Source organism: Pungitius pungitius, chromosome 5, assembly GCF_949316345.1.
Source record: "Pungitius pungitius chromosome 5, fPunPun2.1, whole genome shotgun sequence".
Classification (NCBI taxonomy): Eukaryota; Metazoa; Chordata; class Actinopteri; order Perciformes; family Gasterosteidae; genus Pungitius; species Pungitius pungitius.
The window spans coordinates 22,108,754-22,133,120 of NC_084904.1; the positions used below are offsets into that span (position 1 = coordinate 22,108,754).

General features: G+C 49.3%; 3 protein-coding genes and 1 non-coding gene across 9 annotated transcripts; 1 reads left to right on the forward strand and 3 right to left on the reverse strand.

Moving 5' to 3' along the window:
* The first annotated feature begins 108 nt into the window (after nucleotides 1–108).
* rnf215 (ring finger protein 215) lies at nucleotides 109–4,360 on the forward strand. Its single transcript, XM_037482367.2, has 9 exons — nucleotides 109–906; nucleotides 1,246–1,404; nucleotides 1,489–1,560; nucleotides 1,652–1,737; nucleotides 1,832–1,886; nucleotides 1,960–2,064; nucleotides 2,158–2,271; nucleotides 2,721–2,864; nucleotides 2,970–4,360. Exons 1-9 carry the CDS (start codon nucleotides 682–684, stop codon nucleotides 3,093–3,095), a joined length of 1,086 nt encoding a protein of 361 aa, XP_037338264.2. The 5' UTR covers nucleotides 109–681; the 3' UTR covers nucleotides 3,096–4,360.
* On the reverse strand, nucleotides 3,885–9,688 carry ascc2 (activating signal cointegrator 1 complex subunit 2). Of its 2 annotated transcripts, none has more exons than XM_037482246.2 (19): nucleotides 9,558–9,688; nucleotides 8,668–8,774; nucleotides 8,425–8,583; nucleotides 8,176–8,349; nucleotides 7,945–8,074; nucleotides 7,743–7,810; nucleotides 7,511–7,624; nucleotides 7,286–7,398; nucleotides 7,137–7,211; nucleotides 6,960–7,064; nucleotides 6,803–6,871; nucleotides 6,632–6,706; nucleotides 6,278–6,473; nucleotides 5,812–5,993; nucleotides 5,566–5,685; nucleotides 5,265–5,486; nucleotides 5,032–5,122; nucleotides 4,846–4,937; nucleotides 3,885–4,728 (listed from the first exon to the last, which is right to left on the reverse strand). In XM_037482246.2, exons 2-19 carry the CDS (start codon nucleotides 8,749–8,751, stop codon nucleotides 4,554–4,556), a joined length of 2,244 nt encoding a protein of 747 aa, XP_037338143.2. In that variant the 5' UTR covers nucleotides 8,752–8,774; nucleotides 9,558–9,688; the 3' UTR covers nucleotides 3,885–4,553. The 2 variants fall into 2 exon arrangements, with proteins under 2 accessions (XP_037338143.2, XP_037338144.2); XM_037482247.2 differs by lacking the exon at nucleotides 9,558–9,688 and adding an exon at nucleotides 9,383–9,551.
* A 1,083-nt stretch (nucleotides 9,689–10,771) lies between these two features.
* Nucleotides 10,772–24,002, reverse strand: slc39a14 (solute carrier family 39 member 14). 5 transcript variants are annotated; one of them, XM_062562627.1, is made up of 10 exons: nucleotides 23,962–24,002; nucleotides 19,682–19,796; nucleotides 18,874–19,226; nucleotides 17,976–18,153; nucleotides 15,883–16,052; nucleotides 15,402–15,524; nucleotides 14,081–14,236; nucleotides 13,699–13,921; nucleotides 13,404–13,588; nucleotides 10,772–13,229 (listed from the first exon to the last, which is right to left on the reverse strand). In XM_062562627.1, exons 1-10 carry the CDS (start codon nucleotides 23,986–23,988, stop codon nucleotides 13,077–13,079), a joined length of 1,683 nt encoding a protein of 560 aa, XP_062418611.1. In that variant the 5' UTR covers nucleotides 23,989–24,002; the 3' UTR covers nucleotides 10,772–13,076. The 5 variants fall into 5 exon arrangements, with proteins under 5 accessions (XP_062418611.1, XP_062418612.1, XP_062418613.1 ...); XM_062562628.1 differs by lacking the exon at nucleotides 15,883–16,052 and adding an exon at nucleotides 16,782–16,951; XM_062562629.1 differs by lacking the exon at nucleotides 23,962–24,002 and adding an exon at nucleotides 23,322–23,794.
* Nucleotides 23,860–23,931, reverse strand: trnap-agg (transfer RNA proline (anticodon AGG)). The gene has a single exon. It is a non-coding gene; the product is annotated as a tRNA-Pro (tRNA).
* Nucleotides 24,003–24,367: the final 365 nt, after the last annotated feature.

Genomic DNA, 24,367 nt, shown 5'->3' on the forward strand with positions numbered 1-24,367 from the left:
GCTCAAGCGTCACTCTGTGCACCTTAAGCCACACTTTGCTGCCGGCAGGTGGCGCTTTGGCAGCAAAGCGCCACCTGTCGGCAGCAAAGTGTGGCTTAAGGTGCACAGAGTGACGTCAACCTGGTGTTTCTCCAGGAGCTAAAACTCTAACTGTAGTGCACTTTGAAAAAAATAATCCATCAGAAAGAATATGACGGTGTAAATGAAGTCCCCGTCGTGTTAACAGACGTTGAAGCAGCATTCTAACGGGTTCGTGCTTACAGCGGGTCTGTAAAGCGAAGCAGGAAGCGCGGGACGTTAACTCTCTCACGTTGATCCGTTAGTCTTTGATTGTAGATCTCAACGATGACAAAACTGCAACATTGAGTTCACGTAATAATCGCATACTATGCTCGAGTGTTGTATATCAATATAATTGCGAAGTATTTTCTCCTTAAATGACGTATTTTATTTATAAAATGATATTATATAATTTTCTGGTAATGCGTTTTGTACACAAGATGACGGCCATCCCGCTACTTCCGGTTAGGACCGGAAGCTGCCCGCTTCTTGTTTACATTCTCCGCGGGGGTTAATCCCGAGGAACAGCCAGACATCTGGGGCACAAAACAACTTCCACAGGACGCGGCGAGATGCCGGTTAACGGCTGACGTTCTCACGCCGTCTCTCCTCCATCGCACCATGGCTCCGGCCCGCTGCTGCGGCCGTCTGTGGGTGACGTTGCCGCTCGTCCTGCTGCGGTGGCCCGGGCTGCTGCTGGCGGCGGAGCGGGTCGCTCTGGTGGAGGTTTTCCTGGAGCAGCGGCCCGCTGTCGGCGCGGTGCTCCAGGGGGAGGTGGTGGAGTCCGGCGGCGGCGGCAGCAGGAGCTGCGAGGACCGGGCCGAGCTTGAGGGAGAGCTGGTCCTGGTGAGTCGTTCGGGGTCAACGTGGGACGGTTGCTGGTCTGGATTGTTGATCAAATCCAACGCTATGGGCAAAACGATGGGAGCTGTGACAGCACCAGGGCGACCACTAATACTGTCATTTACTGTAATCTAGAAAATGCCCACAGTATTAGCCTCGATTCTTTCAGACCAATAATTCACCCAGAGTTCTGCACGAGGTGATCCCCCTGTACGATATTAAAATATACATCTTGATGCCAAACATGTCATTAATGGAAACCGCAGATGTCATTTTCACATTTAGCTTTTTATTAAAGTATTTTTGAAGTGAAGGAGTGTCGAGCTTGTCTTTCGTCCTCAGGTCCAGGTGGACGAGGAGACGCAGGTGAGCGGAGGAGAAGGAGAGGACGACACCAAGGAGCAGGAGCTGTGGATCGGGCTGGTGCCCCTGGAGGTGGAGGACAAAAAAAAAGCCTCCACCGGGAACCAGGAGTCCTTCGCAGACGCGATGGTCAATAAAGTGAGTCATTGAACCCGCCGTAAAGCGGTTTGTGAATGTTGTTCCTTAACTTAACACCCCCCCCCCTCCCTCCCTCTGCTAAAGATGAAGCGAGCGCTGGTCCTCGGAGCGTCTGCACTCATCATCCTGGCTCTCAACCAGAACACTGTCCGCGAGGTCAAATCTCCCCAAACGGTCTCCAGCTCCTTTCGTTTCACAAACACAGAGAAAACAATATTTCTGACCCAAACACCCGTTGCTGTTGCAGATGGATCTGTCCCAGGTGCTGTCGAAGCCCATCATCGTGATCCAGACGTCGGAAAATGTCACCAAGCTGATCGGAGCTCTGCTCAGGTACACAGCGCTTTACTATTCACTACTTTCACATCCACCTTTTCCCCTCCAATACAACGTGAACCTGCACCAAGTGACCTTTCCCTCTCTGCAGAGGCCTCCAAGCCACAGCCAAGATCACCTACAAGACGATCCTGCAGGACAACCTGGTGAGAGCCCCCCCCAGTGGTGAGTGAACAGATGACAGGCTGACGCTGAGCATGCTGCTGTGTGTCCGGGCAGGGAGCCACGCTCACGCTGTGGTCCAGCTGCGGCCGCTCGAGAGGGGGCCGCTACGGAGAGTGGCAGGGGCTCATCTGCACGGGAGAGACCAACTCCCAGGTCCAGGTGGGAGGGGCGAAAGCACGGCAGTATCTGAATCAGAACTTCATTGATGATGATGATGATGACGTACTGTTCTCTTCCCCCGTGTATCTGCAGAAGTACCTGCAGCAGCTGTGGGACACCGTCCTGCTGGTGGCTCTGGTCCTCAGCACCGGGGTCATTGTTCAGGCTCGCAGGCAGAACCAGGAGCAGCAGAACGAAGACGTGGAGGTAACCTGCCTCTGTAGTGGTGACACCGCAGCTTAAAGATTTCATTTTTGAACTTTTTACTCCGTTGCAAGTTCAGATTATCAATAAAATGATGTATTGTTGTTCATTGGATTTAAGTTTATTGATCGTGGAGAATACACAAACTACCCAGTAGAATGTGAAGTAGTGAAAATAAGCTCAATTCTTACCAGCTGCAGCAAAAAATCATCCAATAGAACGTATTATTCTGCATTGGCCATTCTAAATATATAGTACTTTGATACAAATACTTTTGAAGAAGTGCAGGTTTTTTTTTCATGTATTAGCTGATTTAGTTCCGATTGATGTTATACTGTATTGGCTTGTAAATACAGATGTTTCTCACTGTATATGTTTATGTTGAACAACTCATGTTACGCCTGTGAAGTCCTTTTGCTGTGGACACAATCTCAAAGTGGTTCGTTCCTCAGCTGCTTCCTAAACAGGACGTCCTCAAGACAATGTTGTCCCTGAAGACCAAAACCTACCGCCAGCCCAAACCGTGGTGCGACCCGTCCCAGCCGGTGGAGACGGACAACTGTGCAGTCTGCCTGGAGCCGTTCAACAACAACCAGGTCTCTCTCTCTCTCTCTCACACACACACAGGTCATGTGACATATTCCAGCCTCTAAGGGGTAAAAACGTCTGTCCCCCGGCTGTGTCCCGTGTTGTCGTCTCAGTGTCTGCGGGTGCTGCCGTGTCGTCACGAGTACCACAGAGACTGCGTGGACCCGTGGCTGCTGCAGCGTCACACCTGTCCTCTCTGCAAGCGCAGCATCCTCGGCGAGTCCCGTGGCGCCTTGTGACCTCACCGGTGACGAGAAGCCCGGTTTCATCAGAACGTCTCGTCTCCTCGAGGCCCCGCAGGACGCGTCCTCAGGGACGGTTAGCGGCCGTCCTCTGTCCTCCGCGGCTCCGACCAGCGAACTGGACCTTTGGTGCAAACGTGGATTCTGACCTCTGACCCTCCGCCGGGTCTCACAGTGGTAGCAATGCAATACTGTGAGGTACCGCGCGAGTACTGTGTGTAAAGCAGTACTTCTTCCTGGGATCGTGTTACTGTGCACTTTATTCACCTGAGTCACATGTTCCTGTGTGGACAGTCAAAGCTTTAAGGGTCCCTTTAGGTCCAAATGATGTCAATAACCAACTTGTTAACATTTATCTCCTGTCCACACTCTGCTTGCCATTTCCTGCTGGTTGTGGAGGTTTAGTATTTAAAAAGGAGCCGAGCTAGTTTTTAAACTTGTCCTTAACTTGCCTTATCCGACAGAACCTACAGACGTTCCTTATTTATACTTTAGGTGTTAAAGTAGCTGAATTAGTTGCAGTTTTAAACATTTCATTGTCTGCTTTTTTTTGGGTTTTATAAAAAGGGTCGATGTGTTCCAATAATGCAACAGAAGCTCATCTCATAACCTGGTGCAGTGAAATGTGTGCTTCATATTGATAGACATGAGGGATATATTTAGATTCTTTTAACTTCCGGCAAGAAAGCAAATTGGACTTAATTTAATTGTGCAGCCAAGTCTCAAACACGTCGTACTGTGAAAGAAGAAGCTATTTTTGTCAATGACGACTTAAAACTCAAAGGATGTCAAACCCAGTGTGGTTGTACTCACGTTTTTATTTTGCAACATTCACTTCAAAAAAGCAATTTCATGTGCTTTTTTAAATTAATTTTGTTACAAAATGCTCCGATAGATCTGTTCTCTTCATAGAAAATAGTCTGTGCATGGCAACGTGTTGGAGGTTTTGTAAAGGCCTCGGTGCAGCACGCGCTATTTATCGCTTACAAGCGCGGCGGCGGCGTGAACCGGGAGGCCGACGTGCACCTGAACGCCACGCGTTACTCGTACGCGACGAGTAGAGAGCAACAAGTCTGCGCTGATGTCCAGGTCAGTTTATTGTTCTTCCAGCTACAGAAAGAACCACAAGTCTCTCCAAAAAAACCTAAAAAAAAAACCTGGATGTTGCTTCCTTTTTTTCCCTATGTTGTCTGTTTGATGATGTCAAAGAAACATCTTAATAATAAACTGATTTGTTACTTGGCAATAAAATAAAAAGTTCTGATTCTTTGTCCTCTTTTGGGCCCGATCACTAAAAGCAGAAGTTCGGTCTCGTCTGCAAATCAAAGCAACTTTTCATCAACAACTCAAAACCTTCTGTGGCTTCTGACTCTGGGGACAAAGGCGCCGCCTCGACCCGGGTACCAGGTACCGGGTACCGGTGGTGGGTGCTGTTGCTCCTCAGTGGGCAGCAGGTCACGACGGGATCATGCCTTTGTTCCTCTTGCGGTCGGCCATGTTGCGGCGGTTGTGGTTGGCGCCGCGGCCCTTGGCGGCCTCCTTCTTGCGCCGGTCCAGGACCGTCTCCTGCTTCTGGCCCTGGCCCTTGGGTTGGCCCACCACGTTGCTGGGACGCGGCTCCGGGCGGAACCTGAGAGCGGGGGAAAAAAAAAACCAAAACACATTTACTACCCGCGGAACCAGCTGGGAAAGGTGTCCATCGTGAGTAGACGTCCTGGATGGAGAGCCAGGTGCAGCCGAGCCTCACCCTCTCCTCTGATGCATGGCGGCTCTTCTGGCCTCGGCCCGCTCCCTCAGCAGCGCCGGGTCCTGGACGAACTGGTCCCTGTTCACGTTGTTCTGGGACACGTGGGGGGAAAAAAGAAAGGACCAAACATCATAATCGGAATCTGTTACTGCTGAAGACGTTTAGATAATAATGTGGGATCAGTACCTGTAGTGTCTCTTCCTCTTCGTCATCTTCACCCTCTTCTTCCAGCTCTGGTTTGTTTACTTTTCTCAGGATCTGGGGAACCGTGAAAGGTCTGAAAACACAACGATGAGAGATCAGCATCCACAACCAGAATAACTTTAGTTTTAAGTGAAGAAGCATCTTGTCAAATTGGATTATTTTATAGAGAAAAGCGTCCTCTGCTGTAACCCTGTGTTTAAGGCCGACGAATCTACCTCCTGCTCAGCAGACTGTCTCCATCCAGGTCGTTGGCTCCCACTTGGCTCTCGTCGTACGTGTCGTCGTACTCGTCGTCGTAGTTCGGGTCGTACGCCTCGCCGTCTTCCCCCGGCTCGAGGACCACCTCGTCCACCACCGTCTCGTAGGCCAGGTACCGGGCCTTCTGCTCCGCGATGTGCTGCTTGTCGTTCAGCATCTCTCTCGCGTTCTCGCCTTTCCTGCCAGAGTCACAAATGGGTTCTTTTGTCGAGCCGTTTGCTGCGGACATGGAACATGGGAGGAGGCCCGGGCTCCTACCTCCTGCCCTTCCAGACGCGAGACATGTCCACCTGGTCTCTGCGGAAAACGTCAAACTCGTCATCGTCAAACACGTTGGATCGGACGTCCAGAACATCTGGAAGCTCCTCCTTCACTGGCCTGAAGGGACGGAAGAACAACAGGTGACTTTTCTTTACATTAAATGGAGGTTTTCTAATAAAGTTCTGCATGTCTGTCACATTTTATGACAGGAAATAAACAAACATCACAAGAGTCGGTGGTCACCTCGGCGCCGCCCGGTCCATTCTGTCCAGGCCGGGCGTGAGCCGCCCCTCCAGGATGTTGTTGATGACCAGCTCGGAGCTGTAGTTGTACTCGCGCAGGCAGGCCAGCAGGAAGCCTTCGCCCAGATCGGGCAGCAGGTCCCTGATGCACGACAGCAGGGACTCCTGCTCGGCCTCGCTCACCTGACCCCACACACACACACACACACACACACACACACACACACACACACACACCTCCTGTTGAGACTCACCAGTGTAACCTCAACTTTACGCATGTTTGGGATCTACTGAAGACGCCTTCGACGTGTCCAACGGCTTTGCGTGAAAACCAAGGTTGTTTTTGTTTGCTGCTGCTTCCTTTTTTTTAGCCATAAATAATGTTAATAATGTAACTACAGCTCTAGACATTCAAAACAAACATGTTTCAGCTTCTCAAGGACCTGATCAAAGGTCACAGAACTCACGTTGTTTCCCTTCCCGGGGGCATCCGGCGTGGCCTCTGCTCCTTGTGGCGGTCGAGCCTCCTGCAGCTCTAAGCCGGAGGAGGCGGAGGCAGCACCTTCAGCGCGGGCCGCTGCCCCCCGGTGCCGACTCCGCCTCCCCACGCTGTCCCAGGCACTCTGCACCCCCTGCAGCAGGTAGGACGTCCTGGTCTCATCCCTGAGGGAGGCGGGCGGTGAAGGAAATGAAACGACCCCCCCACAATAGAAATCACAGTCTGCTGCTGAGGGGATGAAGCCAAAGGAGTCCTTTCTTTAATAAGATAAGATTCCTCTGGGGGGGGGTTAAGCTCCCGGCTCTGAGCGGGTTGAGGATACATGACGGGGAGGGCCTGCTGCAGGAGGCTGATGTCGTCCGCGATGGGGAACTGCTCGTCGTAGTCCGACAAGAACCTGAGACGAACAAAACAAACGCAGACCTGAGAATTCAGAGGCCACGCCCTCCCCTCCCCCCCCAGAGCCTCAGCGCCGACCCTCTCGTAACTTTACCTTTTCTCAGGTAAAAACGATGTGAAAAGCAGAAGGAGTTCCTCTGCAAACGTTTGCGTGTTTTCCCCCCTGAAAGCAACACAAAGGCACAATGAGCCCGCGTGAGGGTGGGGGCGGATTCTGACCAGATGCACGTTTGGCAGCGTGGACGCCTCACCCCTCCAGGATGGGCTGGAGGCAGGTGTGGTGCAGCAGCAGGTGAGCCATCTCCACTATCTCCCGGCAGGAGTGGGACAGCCTCTTCCACAGGTCCTCCTGAACTCTAAAAGGAGGGATGGGGGTCTCAGTCTTTTGGCCCTTTTGTTCTTAAGCGTCACATTCATCAGACGCTCACCGCTTATCGTCAAAGTTTCTCTTCCTCAGCGCCTTCTCCAGGTCGGGCACGGCGCTCTCATAGAACGAGCTCAGTCTGCCGGGAGACAAAAACAAACGTGAACCCTGGAAGCTCTTATCCGAAAGGTGTGGGGGGGGGGGGGCATGTACCTGCCGAGGAAGCCGTGGGAGTGGAAGCTGGAGCAGGCGGCGGGGAAGATGTCCAGGAAGGCGTGGATGGTGGTGGTGGAGTCACACAGGTACAGAACAAGGTCCACAAGGTCCTGGGACGCAGAGAGGGGAGGAAAGAAAACACGGCGCGGCATTGGGTTTTATTCCAGAGAAATCTACAGCGCGTCCTGTGTGTGTGTGTGTGTGTGTGTGTGTGTGTCTGACCTGCTGGCTCATGGTCATGGCAGTGGGCTGTTTGTGTGAGCTCAGCTTCATGGGCTCCATGGCCGTGGCTCCCTCACAGTAGAGACCACACTTATCCAGGATGGTGTCGAACACCTGGAGGAGGCAGAGATGAGGGAAACTATTACCTGCAGGCTGGTGAGAAAAGACTTTTACCACCAACAAGACGCATCATCTGTGTGCGTTTAAATGGACACTTAAAATGTGATCTCACCTGCAACACAGTGGGAACCGTCTCATCCAAGTCGATGTAGTAAGACGGCTGCTGCGTAAAGATGTTGTCTAAAAAATAAAAAATAAAAAGTTAACAAAGAGTGCCAATAAAGATTAAAAACTCCCAATATTCATTACACATTTCAATCACAATATATTGCATCCAAGTCAGCAAAATACTCGAGTGATTATAAAAAGCTCACCGATCATCTTGTGCAGCAGCTGACTGTTGCCCTTTCCAAAGAGCACGCACAGATCCAGGATTTTGGGAATGTCAAACAGGAAGTTCTCATAGATAATTTCTCCAAACACAGCCGGGGTGATGAAGTTCTCCTGTGAAAGAGGAGCACAAAGCAACCGCTTCAAAACAGCCCTGCCTGTGACTCCTTGACTGTACCGATCCTGTAGGTCACACATTGGGACGCTGCTCCTACCTTGGACTCTTTGTGCGTGGCCATGCGGAGGAAGGCCAAGAAGACCGCCCTGTGGACGCCGCGCTGCGCGGCGACCACCGCCGGGGAGGAGGCCGGGGCGGCGAGGTCGAGGCCGCGCGGAGCGTGGTGCAGGTACGAGTCGAGGCACCTCTGCAGGGACTCGTCGAACACCACCTGGACGAAGGAGAGACGTCGTTGGTTTGCTTTCCAGCAGCCCGGAGGGGTGTTTGCACATCAAGCCCCTCCCACCTGACACCAGAACTTGTCGTGGGGCAGCGCGAGCAGCCACTCCAGGTCCTCCGTGATGAACTTGGCGTGTTCAAGGAACTCCTCCGCCTCGGCGGGGGAGCCGCTTTCCGGCGGCGATTTGTAAGGCAAAAAACAGCGCTCCTCCTTCCTGTCCGGGTGCTGGCGTTGGAGCAGAAAACAGCCGCCATGATGACGCGCTTTCGACAGTGTCTCATCGCACTTTGTGTTTGAAATCAGACTCACCAGCGCAGGCAGCGTGTGCTCCTTCCCCGGGGGGCCCGGCTCCGTCACCTGCAGCTCGTCCAGCGGCACGAGGGCCATGGCCATGGCTTCTCCCGCTTCTGGATTCTCTGCCAGATCACAGCAGCGCAAAAGAACTTCAGTAAAACACATTTGTTTCTGTGTGTTGGTCCTTTCAGCGCAGGTGTTGAACAAAAGGAACACGTTGCATACATCATTAATGTTGCAGTGAAAGTCCATCCTCAGTAAGACAAATCTTTAGAGCCCATGGCTATATTCTAAGGTCAAACCCTTTACTCGTCATTATTCTGCACATTACCTCCCTGCTGGTGGCTGTAGTCTCTGTGAATGTGTGCAGTGACAACCAATGTCATCTAATCCGGTCTAATGTTTTGCTATGGTCACATACCTGTGGCAGCAATTCACAACCTGTAGAGACTTTTCTCCTTTGACGTTACGTGACGTCTTAGCGACAGATCAGCAACTAAAAGCAGAGTTAGCAGCAATAGCAGCTATATATTCACGTTAGGTTAGCTAGGACAGCTAGTTGAATGCTAACGTTAACACTGTTAACGAAAAGCTGTGTAGCCACCTGTTAACCGCTTTAGCACCGAGGCTAACTGCCACCATCGTGACAACGCACACAATAAGTGGACTTAACAGCAAATAAAAAGCTACGTAGTTGGGTAAGGCGACCTGCTAGCTCCCGGCTACTTACCAAGTTCAACCGACCTGACGGCACGTTAATGAATGAAGGGAAGCTAACGTCAGCGTAACGTGGCTAACCGGCCGGCGACTTTTTTTTTTTTTAACCGTCATCTCGTGTGTCTCGCGTGCAATAAATGGAACTTCATAGGGCATCGTAGCTGTAATAAGTTAACACACATGTTCACCTGTTAATACAACTCTCTGAAAGTCCTACGCCATCTCATCAGAGCCGTCGCTGCTCCCGACGGTTTCGTTTCCTAAAGAAATTCTGATCGCCGGTGTTGAACCCGGAAGTGACGTAGGGGTGTGTTGATTCTTTACTGCCCCCCGGTGGACACCAAGCGCAGCACCAGCGTGGTTCACAACGACAACACGAACCTGGACTGTAAACGAAAATCACAACATAAATGTAGAACTTTTGTGTTGTCTGTCAGGAAAACCGTTTTATTGCATCCATCGATTCAATACAAAACACCTTGATTGGGATCACGGTGTTTTTTTTGGCCGTGATGGAAGGTAATTAAGTAAGTTTACTTAAGACTCGAGCACTTAGATACAGTTAAAGGGTTTCCCTTTGCAAAAACCCTATAGCACTAATATTTATAAGTGATCCAACATGTAGATATGGCTTAGCTTAAAATCCATCTAATTTAATGTTTAACGTTAATTGTTTTGTATTTTCTATTACTGAATATATATATATATATTGAGCACACGCAGCTTCAAACCAGGAACCAGTGTAATGGTAAAATAAGTTATAACAGTCTTATGCAAAAAGAGTGCTTATTGTTTGTATTGAAGTAATGCGAGAAAAGAAGGGAGATTCAAAAGTTGCCTTTTGCAGCTGTGTAAAGGAGGGCAGTCAAACATGCTTTCACACAAATGCTCCAACAAAGGGACTGTTACCCCCCTCTTAACCATGGTTTTTATCTCAACTTGGTTTGCAAAATGTCGTCCCTGATACTGAGGATGGCCTTCACATGTGTGTAGAAAAGCTCAGCGTTTTGACTCCTCAGAGACGCCATCACGGCAGAGCATCGTGATACGTGCTTGTATATTTGACCTCCTGCTTGCAAGCAATAAATGGACTTTTGCAACTTTGATCATTCATTAAGACTGTGTTTTACTAGATGAACCTAGAAACAAATTATTCTCTTCTCCCAAACTTTTATGGAAATATTCCACAACACCAGACATTAGCTACGAACTCTTGAGCAATAGAATACATTGTTTTTCAATATGTAAAAGTTGTCTTAAATATTTACTGACAACAGTAAATATACATAACTGAACAAGTTATCTATTTCATTTCCAAAAAGATGGGTGGAAAACAATACAACCCCCATGACAGTTTGAGAAGCCTGGCTATGAAAAATGGAGATAAACAAGGTCACGGATAGAGAATCCTAAATGTGTTTTATTCCTGTTTAGAAGAAACCGATTGAAGTTTTTCTACATGAGAGAACTGAAGGAAGAAAAGTCACACGTTACATAAATAGGTTGAATAAATAAAGACAATTATGACGCTTGACACATGATTTTCTTGGAAAAGAATATTTATAAAAAAGGCTTTTGATGACACACAGATGATGAGGATTCCCATAGATTACATTTTTTCTTTAATTATCAAGTCTGAAAGAAGATCAATAATTTATCAAAATGTCCAGAAAGTCAAACATCGTTTTGAAAACCTTTGAGATTAATATAGAGTTTATGACCAGAAGTTTGGTCATTTGTCTTGTTTTTAACGTACAGTTAAAATGTTCAATGCAAATAAAAAGTCCCACTTCTCCAAAACAAAATACTGAAACAAAAGGTAAACAACAAACAAACAAACTTTAGTCTGCTTTCATGGCTTGTGATGTAAACCGCAACTGATCATTCTTTTTAGGGTTAAAGCATAAAGATTCTAAGGCTCTAAGGACACATAATCTCCCAAACATCATAAATTCCAAGCAGCAGTAATACTGTACCTCATGGTACAAGTTCAGAACTTCTCCATCCAGGAATAATCACAACATTTAAGTCTTCAGCCAATCATGGCTCCTCTTTTCTATTTCTAATAAAATATAACCTATAAAAATTCTAATATTGAATCTACTGAAATCCCAGCTGTAGGACATCAGTAAAGACGGACGAACATTGTAGCGTCAACAGCAGCACAGCGTTGCTATGGTGATAATGTCGGTTTCAACCTAAACATCACGTTACAGTCTTTGTAGTTTAGAAAATGACTAAAGGTCACAACGGGTCGCTTTTCACTGGCCAAAAGTATGCAGATGCTTCCCGAGGTCATCAAACATCAAAGAGCAATAAGTCTCCTCACTCAAAGAATAACTTTCATCGGTTAAATAAATCACTCTGCTTTAACTTAACAGCATCAAGTATTGATTGATTATTTATGATTGTAGGATAATTACGTTTTGGTAGAATTGATTTGAATAGAAGTGCGTCGACCTGAGCGGGAGACGGGTCCACTTTACCTGAGGAAGCCTTTAGTTGTTTTTGTCTGACCACCATGAAACACACCACCCCCCCGCCCCCCCCCCCCAAAAAAGGTTCCTGACTTTACACCCTAGCAGATAAAAAACAGAACTTTTGCTTTATATTGCACAGAAGTTTAACCGATGACCAAAATACTAAATCTGTATTTCTTTCATCCTCCAGGTGGACAGAAGCGTTGTGAGGAGAACCTTCAGAACCACATCGCTCATTAGAACATACTTTTGGCCACGTTGTGCTCCAGATAAAGTACAGATAACGTTTCCTGTCCCTATAACACAGAACAGCAGGCCAGATGTGTGTAGGATTCATCTGGTTCAAACATTTTATGAACTGTAAAATAAAAGATGATTCTTAGGGGGGAAAAAAAAAAACCTGCAGGGTTTTGTGGAAACTAGACATTTAAATTTTAAGCTCAAGAGTACAAGGAAAAAAAAAAAAGCAGCTAGAAATTCAAAAGGTCGATGAAGGGCACAGGTGGTAAAAACTACATGAGGAACAACGACGTTTTGCTGCTTCCGATCGGCACGAAGCCACAAATATCACTAATAGGACGTCACGTGCATCTGATCCTTCTTTAGAGATCAGTCTCCGTGTAGCCCTTCACCTTCTCAATGCTCCTATTTGGCCTTCAAAAAGTCAGATTTCATGTCCATCCCGTATAAAACAATATACAACATCAACACACAAAACAGTTAAATCCAGCTGGATGTCAGATTGAAGTTAATTTAAAATTCCAGTTCGGGTTTCCTAATGATTGGTTTTTGGTACGTTAATGAAAGCATGAGGAAGAGGGCGGGAGGTCAAAGTCTGGAGAAAGAAGGATTCCACTGTCCATCTGTTACCTGATTGTGCTTCGGGGGGGAGGAGGAAGTACTTCTCACGTGACACAAAAGGAAAAACAAAACCAGAAGATCTGCAGACCAAAATGGCCGACCAGTAGTGTGGAGAGCGGAGGAGAGGTTTGAGTGACAGGTGACGAGTCCGGCACGTCATCTTCAGAAGTCCTGAGCTCGTCTCTGCAGGCTGAGCCACGCCGGGGCTCCTGGGACAGAGGGAAGGTGTGCGTACCTGCCGCAGGGAGGAAGATGGAGAGGAGAGGAAAACAAGAAGCGTTTCCTCCTCTTGGGGAGGGGGGGGGGGGGGGGGGGGGGGGGGTCCAGTTTACACAAGCAGAAAAAAAAAAGTCTGGGTTCAAGCAGCTAGCCCAGCTGTATCTGTCCGGAGTACATGGTGAGGAGCAGCATGATGCCGAAGCCCGTCAGCAGGCCGGCGTTCTGGATGGCGAAGGTGAGCAGGAAGCTGCTGCCGCCGGCGTCCTCTTCCTCCCGACTCACCTCGTTCATCTCCGGGAACTGAGAGAGCCAAACAAAAAGAAATAAACAACAGAGAGGTGAAGAACGTCTTGTCTAAGAGACGTGTAACACCTGCTCACCTTCTGTGGGAGGGGCTTACCAAGGACTCAAATGACATCATCGCAATATAATCTTTATTAAAAATGACCAAAACCGTCTGATGAAAACACTGACCATGTCAGCCAGCGCGATGTAGAGGAACATTCCCCCGGCCAGGGCGAAGATCCAGTTCGGGGAGAAGCTGTTGCCGGCCAGGATGCCGAAGCCCATGCCCAGGTAACAGCAGCACGCCGACAGGAAGTTGAAGAAGAGCGCCTGCTGGATGCTCATGCCGGCGTTCAGCAGGATCACAAAGTCTCCTGGAAGCAGAGGGAGGCCGTTAGGGAGGAGACGGGGCCGCTAGGGAGGAGACGAGGCCGCTGGGGAGGAGACGGGGCCGCTAGGGAGGAGACGGGTCCGGCTGACTCACCGAGCTCGTGGGGGAACTCCTCGCACAGGATGGCCACCGAGGTGCTGACGCCCTGGAAGACGGAGGCGGTGAAGGAGGCGCCGATGGCCAAGCCGTCGATGAAGTTGTGCAGGCCGTCGCTCAGCGTGATCATCCAGGCCAGCGTGCCGATGTCGGCGTAGGTCGCTCCTTTCAGCCAATAGCAGCCGGCGGACCGCCCCCCGCCGTCCGGGCTCTGCGAGTCCTGTGAGGGTCACATGTCAAGGACCGTGTGAAGCAGGAGACACATCAGGCTGTAATACCGTCGTTATAACATTCATTTCCCCTCCTGGGTCCCTTTGTGTTGATGAGTTAGAAAAAAACAGACTGAAATAATGTGCCCCCCCCCCCCCCCCCTTTGTACCTGTGGTGCCTGAGCAGGACTCAGCATGAGCTCGCCCTCCCCCTCCTCCACCTTCCCCGGAGCCAGACTGCTGGCTTCTCCGTTCTGCTGCAGCTTCTCCTTCTCGCCCTCCTCCACCTCCCCGTCGGGGGGGGAGTAATGGCTGTGCCCGTGGTTCTGAGAGGAAATAGAACACGTACAACACGTTATTCATGAATGACACACAGGGACGCTGTGAAGTCGACACGGAGGGATTTTAGGTGCAAAATAGGGGTCAAATCTGTAATTGGATCAGCGGGTTGACGCGTGTCAGTCTGTAATTAGGTTGGCAGGATCACATGACCCGGCGCACAGTGACCACAAGGTGGCGCAAGTGTCCCACACCCCCCCCCCGACCCGATCAAAGCCTCCAGTGCGACGCTCCACCAGCAGCTCACACCTTCACCAGAGATGCTTTCAGAACTTCACTGAGAGGAAGCGAAAAAGACAAAGTGACACCAAACCGCTGAACCGCAGCTGAACACACAGTGCAAATCCTCTCCAAACACGCGTCACATGGTTCAGCCGGCGCATTATGACACCGTTGCATAACGCCAAGATTCCCTCCCGGTGACGTTCAAGTTCCCGGCTGTGAACTTGAAGGTATCTCTGCTGGTTAGACTGGTTGGACCGGATGAAAGGGTTAAACGCACAGCGTGACACACGCGTTGCACGAGGTCGAGGGATTACTGCAGCATAATAAAGTATTAGTATGTTTTTTAGAGAAGAAATCACATCGATGAAATGATCTTCTTGTTTGTAATCGTTTACTAAACTATTTCATAAAATGCTTCTATGTTGCAATTTGGTTGAAAGTAAATATTTAAAGTACGATTGAAGTCTTTTATTTGCAGGAGGTGTTTAAACATCCGAGATCCGAGGTTGAGCCTCAGAGACTCAACACGAGCAGGAGAACAAGCGGATGTTTGCTTTACATCAAGGACAAAAGAAGTCTTCAACTTCTTCTAAATATCAAACAGCCTTTCAACTCACCGAGGCCCAGTTGTAAGAATCCCAATATTATCTCCATGTTTTAATGCTTTTAAGGAGCTTAAAAATAGGTCATGCAACCTGCATTACAAATATAATCCTAATTATATTAGTATTATACAGAATCTTCCTATTTAGGGATATTATTGATACATTGAGGAGACCTTTGAAGATTCAGTCTGGTTTTAAGCACCTTTTTGGGGTCATTTGTTCTCAAGCTTTGATATAAAAGTATTCAGAGCGAAAGCTGAAGTTTGCATTTTAAAGCTACATATTCCTCATTTCCCCACCAACACATGGTGTAGTGACTCACCCCTTTCTTCTGCTTGAGGAGCACTCGGAGGACCTTTTCGGTGAAGAAGAAGAGGTAGAAGCCGGCGAACACCATCGCAGATTTGGACACGTAGAAATCCACCATGGGGTCAAATCCAAAGGCCTACCATCGCACGAGGAGAAGACGGCGTCAGGTTGCGGTTTTAGGAGCTTTCATCACATCAATTCGGACGGACGGCTCTTTTTAAACAAGGTTTTATCTGATAAACTAAATGTTTTTGAAAGTGGACAGCTGGAGGTCTGTGAATGGCTTGTTTTAGGCTCTGAGTGGCTCTAAGTTTCCATCACAGATACTGAGATACTGGCTGTAGACAGGGACGGCTCCCACTGGCCCACCTGGAAGCAGGCGACCTTCGAATCGACTACAAGCGGGGACGCTCCATCTGCACCCTCACAGCGCAGGAGGCCGCATTGCTAACCGCCCCCCCAGACCTTTACTCTGAGGGACGCAGGGACGCTACCTCTGGGATGAGCTGAAACAGGGCGTTGGAGTAGAGCGTGCCGATGGCCAGCGCTATGAAGTACAGCAGCAGCCGCTTGTAAAAGGTTTTCTTCATGAAGGGCACCACGCACGCCCCGACCAGCGAGCACAGAGAGATCAGTGTCACAGATAGGATCCCATAGCCCCACACTGACCAACGGGAGACCAGAGAGAGAGAGGGGGGGGGGGGGGGGAAAGACAGAAGTAGTTAGTTCAGAACTGATTTTTTTTTTTTTTTTTATCACAGAGGGTAAAAAGAAGATTAGAGAACACCAACAAGTTATCTCCCTGGAAAGAAAGGTAAGAATTGAATGAAATCAGCCTGATCAAAAAAACATTTTCATTGATTCATGGATTGATTGATTTCATCGACACCAGAGACGACGAGCTCATTGGTCCGTTGATTCGGAGCGACGCTTTCATTGGCCTCTTGGGAAGGCGTCCTTGAACCCCATGCGGATTGAACAGGGAGGGAAGCAATCAGGGTAAAGTGAGAGCTTACATTATCTCACACACACACACACGAATTAGCTTGGAACAGCCTGGCAGCAGGTGCAGAAGGAACCGGTGCCAACCAGGTCGTCCCAGGTCCACTCTGAAGGTCGCTGCGCCCCGTTTCCCGGGGACAGTCACTCCGAAAAGACAGGAAACGTGCGGACTCGAGCCCAGACGACGCAGCAGGTTGTCAGGTCGCAGTAGCCCGACTTGACCTCTCGCTGCCAGGGGGAGCAGGCAGGAAGGAAGCCGCCGAGGACGCCAGAGGAAACACCAAGGCGAGGAAGGAGAGGAAACGGCCCGAGGAGCCCCCGGATGTGCGAACGGGGAGGGGGGGGGGGGGGGGGGGGGTCTGTGGGTTGTGAAGGGCGACGGATGGCAAACCTCTGGCAGGAGCTGCAGGACGGCGGTGGAGAACAGCGTGCCGACGGCAAGAGCGATGCAAAAGGTGAGCGCGTGTTTCATGTAGCGCGTCTTCAGCAGGGGAATGATGAAGACTCCGGTGAGGGAGAAGGCATTGATCACGGTCACACTCAGGAAAGCAAAGCCCCACACTGGATGGGGTTTTTTTTTTTTTTGAGTGACGGACGGGTTGGATGAGAGAGGGAGGCGGGACGTTAGGACATATTGTGAGGTCATCGGACATCAAACATTTGTCCCTAAAAGCACATTTTAAATAATCACAGAATGTATCATCAGCTGTACTAAAAACAAACACATGTACGAGTGAGTCTGTACGTTGATTTAAGTGAGCTCTGTTGGTTTAATAAACATATTCTCGTGGATGTGGTGAACTCTGTTGTTATTGTTAAATAGAAAAATATGTACGTTTTGAACCCATAAACTTGGTTAAAAGGGGTGAAAGCAGGAGCAGTTTTTCAGCTCCTCGCTGCAGAAGGAGGAGGAAATGATATTTGATCATAACAGAACGACCGCAATGAAGGGACAAAGCGAAGGAGGAGCTGCACGCCAGGCGCTGGGGTCGTGGCGGGTCAGTAAGGAGGAAGACGGGTGGATTTAATACTGGACGGAGACGCCAGCATGGCCCCCGGGGCTCTGAGGGCTGACGGGGGGGGGGGGGAGCCTTCCTGGATCCCCGCTACGCACCAGATGTGCTGACGGAGGTCAGATTGTGGAGGTTTTTTTTTTTTAAGGACAAACTTAAAAACGCAACCTGAGCCCTGGCTAGCTGAGCGCGCTTATTTTGGCTTCCATCTCCTCCGGGGACATCGTGATATCACGGTCTCTAGGCAACAAGACACATATTCACTGCCCAAAATGTTTTTTCAAGGTCTCCCTGGTGTTAGCCTGAAAAAACAGGAAAGAGTGGGGAACAAAAGTGTGGACAGAAGGGACGATGTGTTTGGAAAACTACGTTATTACATCAGTAGATCAAAAAGTACACTCAACCTTCCTCTCCCATACAATATAGATACAGTTAAAAGCCCCACTAAAATATAAAAAAAAAAAAACGGAAACGGAAATGAGACATTTACGGTTTGTTCATTGTGTGAAGAGAAGATGACACATTCCACGGGAACATTTACAGCGCGTGTGTGTGTGTGTGTGTGCGCTGACCCTCGGCGCCCGTGGGCCTGGGGGAGGGCTCGGCGATCGACTCCTCCTCTTTGTGCGCCCTGCAGGTGCCGGCGTCCAGCTGCTGCAGCATGGTGGGGCAGAGCTCCCGCAGGCCCTGCCCGTCTAGGCGCGACTGCTCGCTGATGCTGTAGAGGGCCAGCGTGGCGGCGGGGAGGCACTGCACGCAGGAGCAACGCGTGGGTCATCGCCATGACGTCATGTGGGAGAAAACGGGCCACCGATCAAACACGACTCGGCTTATTTATAATCAACTCTTTCTAAATCGTTCAGATTTCAACACACAACTGGACGCGATGCTCAACCAAAGTGTTCCAACCCGGAGAAACAAACGAAACATTCAAAAGAATTATTCTATAAACCGGTCCGTGACGTCACGGAATGCAACAATGTGACTCAACACATTGGAACACCACGTGACCTCCGCCTCGTTGAAGGACTTTCCAACAGATCTGAAGCGGAGCGGCGAGTGACACTAAGCACAGGAAATATGCCAAATATTTCTGCTGTCCTGCTATCAGCGGTTCACTCAGGCAGGACTACAGCTGGATTTACACCCCCCAGTTGGAGGAGCCGTATTGAGGCCGTATCTAAGTACACGAGCTGCCCCATCAGAGGTCAGCCTGCAGACAAGGACGGCCTAGAGGAGCCGGGGAATTAAAATAAAGAAATGCTGCTCCTCACGTATTTCAGGTTTGTTCCAGATCATAAAGATGAGTCAGCCAATACCAACCAAACAGAGGCAGCGTTTAGTAACTCAGGAAAGCAAAAGGTGCACAACTAAACATATGAGCCAATATTCACATGTTGTCACCACGGAAGTATTTCTATTGATTCATTCCGTTTTTTTGGTTGCTTCTCGTGATTTCTCTCTTCTCACCTTGGAGCTGTTTGATTTGAGAGTCATGTTGATGGCGGGCGTCTCCGACACGATGCCGCCTTCACCTTCACCTTCACCCTGGCCGTGGCTGATAAGGGCCAGCAGGGAGCGCAGCTGGGGCACCGAGATGGTGCTATTGTCCCCGTAGCGGGACAGCAGGTCCTGGAGCACCTGGGCGGGCGACTGCGTCTGACCCGGCGTCTGACACGTCACTCGGCCCGCGGGGCAGAGGAGCGCCGCCGCGGCCAAGACAAACGTCAGCAGGGGCCGCGGTGGGGGGGGGGCGGACGCAGTGGCACGGCCACGCGGGGGCCGGGTGGACATGGCTCCTCCGGCGGCTGGACGACGCTGGTCTGCGGAGGGAGAATTACACAAATACTCACTCAGAGGCTTGTTAAGAAGGTTATTCCTTAACCGTCAATCAAAGCCCCCTCCCCTCCCCCCCCCCCCCGCAGTCCACCGAGAGGCCCCTCAGTGTGTGGCCTCAACGCACAGACAGGAGGAAACCAGAGGGAAACACAATTAAAAAGTACAGCGCACCCTCGTCAGACGACACCCACACAGTCATTTCAAATACGCTTTGTGCTTCAGAGGATCGAACGTCAGCGTTCTGCCGTTCTGCTTCACAGCTTCTCCCTCCCATCACAAACTTTCATAAGCAAACCACACACACACACACACACACACGCGTTCCCGCCCTGCACGCTCAGAGCCTTGATTCTTCTCGAGCCCCCCCTCCCCCGACACAGGTCCGCATGCAAAGCTGAATAAACAGACCTCCTTCCTCTCAGAGTGAAGAAAGGCTCACCTTCTTCTTCTTCTTCTGATGACGAGCACAGCGATGCCCACAGGGCGCCCGGAGGCAGTGATGGGAGTCGCGGTGGATGGGGGGGGGGCAGGGATCTCCTCAGGGGAGCAGTGGACTGTGAGGGGGGGGGGGGGGGGGGGGAGGGAGGAGAGATAAAGCAAAAGGTTACGACCGGTGATCAGGAAAGAAATAGGAGATGGTGAGAAGAAAAGAGTGAAGCAGTGAAGAAAAGGAACCAGAAGCTGCAGCTTAAAATGTTGTGGGTCGTCCTCTCGGCGCCGAGCCAAACCCACGTTACTCCTCTCCATCTACACGGAGGCAGATCATTGATTGAGAAAGTCCACTTCCTGTTGGCTCCCTCTTCTAATCTCACATCGGACATGTGACACACGACATTATGAAGAAGAGACGTCCTCCTCAACGGCCCCCACTGACAAGTTACTCTGAAGCCGTCTGACCCGAAAACACACTCTCCTCTTCTTCTACGTTCATTTATTGATTCTCACACAGAATGAGAGGCAGAGTACTGGCCCGGCATTTACCTCAAAAAGCACCATGATAAAGTATTAAAACAGCCGTTCACAACAGAGTGAAATGCGATAAAGGAGAAGGAGGTATTTGTGTTGGGAAAGAAGCGGGTTAGTGGTTTAGAATGTGGTCCCACGCCAGGGGAACCGCCCGGGTCCAACAGGCACGCGTCAGCGTTTAGGTTTGCAAAAGCAACACTTAACTGCTGGTTGGGAGCTTCTCTTTTTGTGATCGTTTAGTTTGTCCTGTTCCGTTTTCCGAGGACAATAACTGTAAAAGAGAGTGTCCCCGGGGGACAGCTGAGTAAAGAGGGGACATTCTTGGTGCCCTCGGCAGGTCGAAGTCCTCTCTGTTCTTAGAAAGCGGCCCGTTTTTCCTGCTTTTGCGTCAAAGCTGCTGTCGACGAATCGGAGAACAAACGGGCGCCGGCGCCTCCGGGAACAGCAAACAGCGATAAGGCGGGAAAACAAGAGAAAGTGGCGGCGAGCAAACGGTGAATCGGGCAAAGCAAACACTCCCGCGTTATCGGCGGTTATGTCACACGCCGCGGGGTCAACGCGCCTCAGCCAGACGAGCCCCGCTTATCAGCAGCTTCAGAGGGTTAGAAGTAAAACGTGTGATGGAAGTGCGGCAGGAGGGTCGAAGAGGAGGCGACGCCGGGACATGGCTGCACGGCTACTTAATAAAGCCACTTTATTGCCATAAAACACAAGAAAAGCTGGAGACTAATTGAGGCGAGCGTTGTCCCGATACCAACATTCTGACTTGGGTACTATACCTGGAAAAATATTTAGATACTCGATACTTTTTGATGCCACAAATAAGATACTGGAATATTCATCTATGATAGTAATAAATAAAACATCTGTAAGGTTCCCTTTTTACCAGCCTGTTCCTGCCACGCTTTTTGCACACTTAACAAATGTCATTCATATTAATATTAAACCACAGCAAGATATTAATGAACATGGTAAAAAAGCATTGATTATACACAGCTATGTAGACCTATTGTCTGTAAATGACTACATAGTTATTTCCATAAGTATGAATAACATCATTTTACAGATGTGTTTGAGGTGGAAAAAAAAAACTAAAGCTATGTGGGTTGGGTACATTAAAGATTGTGTTTTTAGCACGAGACGCCAAAGCGTGCGAGTCACACGGGGACATCAGCAAATACAAGACCAAGCAGACGTCCTCTTTTTGAGACCCAAAAAATTATTTAAAAAAAAAAAATCTTTCAACAGCTCCCCTGAGATGACTCTGTGAGTGACAGCTGCCTGTTGCACGGGTGCTGGAAGCCCCGCCCACCCGGTCAAGAGGTGCAGGCAACCCTTCAAAATATCAAAAGATCAGTTCACTATCGAGACAAAGAAATAAGAACAAGAGCAGCGGCTTATCATTTGAAGAATCAGACCCCAGCACAAAGTGTTCTCCTTCCTGTTCTTCTAAAAGCATGAAGCATAAAGCGTACCTTTCCCCGAGTTGGAGACACACAACCAGCAGCCGTCCCTCACTGGTCCCTTGGAGTGTCAAAGCGCCCTCTCATCACGCCGGACTGTCCCGTCCCACGCGGGGGTCGCTTCATATAGCGGCCCGGAGCGACGTGGCGGGCGACTCATCGCCATTCACCCCCCCCCCCCCCTCCTCCCCGCAGAGCGTAATTACTGTTTCTCGGGGCCTCGGGGCTGATCTCATCCACCTGAGCTGTCATTAGAGGAGGGGGGGGGGGGGGGGAGGAGGGCGACCGCGACGCTCCACCGGGCGCATCGTAAACTCATCCCGGGTGAGCAACAGAGCGCCATTCACCACCAAATTAAAGGGTTCGGTTTGGGTCAGCCCCATCGCTTTTACCCAGGGGCCAGGTTAGAGGTCAGAGGTCAGGACGCAGAAGGCCACAGGCCACGCATGAAGACCTGTGCTTTGTAAAGAAGGATTAAACACTTGAATAGTTTGATGACTCATACGGCTGATGTTGTAGTTGTAGCAGGATTTCATCACCTTAGTCAGAATGAAAGGTGAGGTCTGAATAGACCACGATGACTAGAAGTACAACCTACTTCTGGCGTTGCATAATTTAACAGCCAAAACGTTTAATGACAGTCACCTCTTTGCACGATTACAACATACAGGAATGGTTTAAGATGAAATAGCATTTTGAGGAGCAGAAGAACAAAAAGGTGGAATGTAACAAGCATCCGACCTTTAGTACAAACGGGAATCTACTCTTCTTTAACTGCACAATCAATACTTTTACTTGAAGAACATGTTGAAACACAAGTAAGATTTTCGATGCAGGACTTACTTTTAGAGTATTCTCATAGTGTTGTAGTAGTACTTATACTTAAAAGGATCAGAGTACTTCTCCCACCACTGAACCACAGCTGATCACCTTACTTACTCCATAGATCACCTCTAGATTCAGTATAACAACAAGAAGGAAGATTACGGTGATTCCTTTCCAGCTCCAATAATGAGTGACAAGATGTCTACTTTGGGGACAAAATAATCAAAGAAAGCGCGTGGATGCTCATCACATTTACTTTGATTCTGCAGAGAAGTAACGGTGGAATACTGTGAAATAAATGACATGTATTCAGTGTATTCCTGTACAGATCCCAGGACCCACGTATCTGATTTTATTAAAAGTGCATTATTTTACTTTGACTAGGAGATGCCACAGTGTGCTGCTGCAACTTTAACTTAGCAGAAGTAGAAGAGTTTCTTCGAACTGAATAATGCAAGAGGCAGACACAGTGACTGCTTTCCTCCATCCTGCCCGTTTACTCCACTCACGGGACAAACAAACAAACAATAAAACACCGGCTTTTGGTGCCGACCTGCTCCAACTACGCGGAGTTAGCAGAGCCTTGAGCCGCTAACCGGCCCCGAGCCTCCCGGGTGTCAAACCACGTCTCGACTGGTCCGGTAGCGGCCGTTTCTCTGTTAGCGTTAGCTGGCCAGGTGATGCTAACCGCTAACATTAGCTGACCAGGTGATGCTAGCCGCTAACATTAGCTTACCGGGTGATGGTGTTCGGGGGGAAGGAAGGGGGGGGGGGGGTGCGCGCGCGGGGGGAGGCGGGGGGGGAGGTAGAAAAATCGGTCCTTACGTCAGCCGGTCTTCAACAACAGCTTCCCTCGTGGCTCGGACGCGATGTCACAGACACACAGGTGACAGAAACGGGTGACACAAGTGTCGCCGGTACGTTTCGGCCGTCCTCCCATTCAAATATCGTCAGACGGCGCAGCGGGGAGGACGCGGTGGGGGTCATTCTCAGTCGTGACGTCACAGTTCATCCTCCGGCTTTTATTTTTTTTCTTTTTTTTTCAAAATGGCGGTGTCTCCCTCTAGCGGCCCACGTGGGTGCTGCGGTGTCTTTTATTTCTGGGTCAGAGGTTAACTTCCACTTTTAATAAATAAAGTTACCATATTACCACATTCCGAAGTACAACAGAAAGGGACAAATTATCCGTTCTTTTTGGAATAATAATAACGTCACGTATAGGCAGGAAAACAAATAGGAAAGAGCTTTTATGAATATCCTCATCATCTCCTTTACGTTTGATGGCATGTTATTTATTGACTAATGGTTGTCTTGTGGCAAAAGCATGTAGTCGCTTTATTAATCAAAGTTTGGTAAAAAAGTTGGGCTCGTCCGGGATTTGAACCCGGGACCTCTCGCACCCTAAGCGAGAATCATACCCCTAGACCAACGAGCCACAGCGACGTACTCTGAAAGCTTAACTTACGACTTTTTCTTCATGGTTTAGGCTCATCTGGTTTGGGTTTATTTGGCTCGTTTGGAAAAGAGGGGACGTGGTCATTGATCGTATATTGAGGCGATGGTTCACATATGGTAAGAAAGAAAACACCGTCTGGAGCAGGACAGCCCACGCGTGATGTAGAAAGAAATCATATGGTGTTTTTTTTACTGTATCTAATACTGAAAATACTCCCAAATAACACTCAGATAAATAAATAAATAAAATTCCCCTCTGACAAAAATAAACACAAAATGATACAAATATTGATATGTATTATTTTTTTTTAATTGAATTTGAATGGTCACGTGAACAAAGTGTCAAACATTCAACAAACCTACACATGGTCCTTTTTTTAAAGACGCAACATATAATTAACATGGAAGTAAAATAA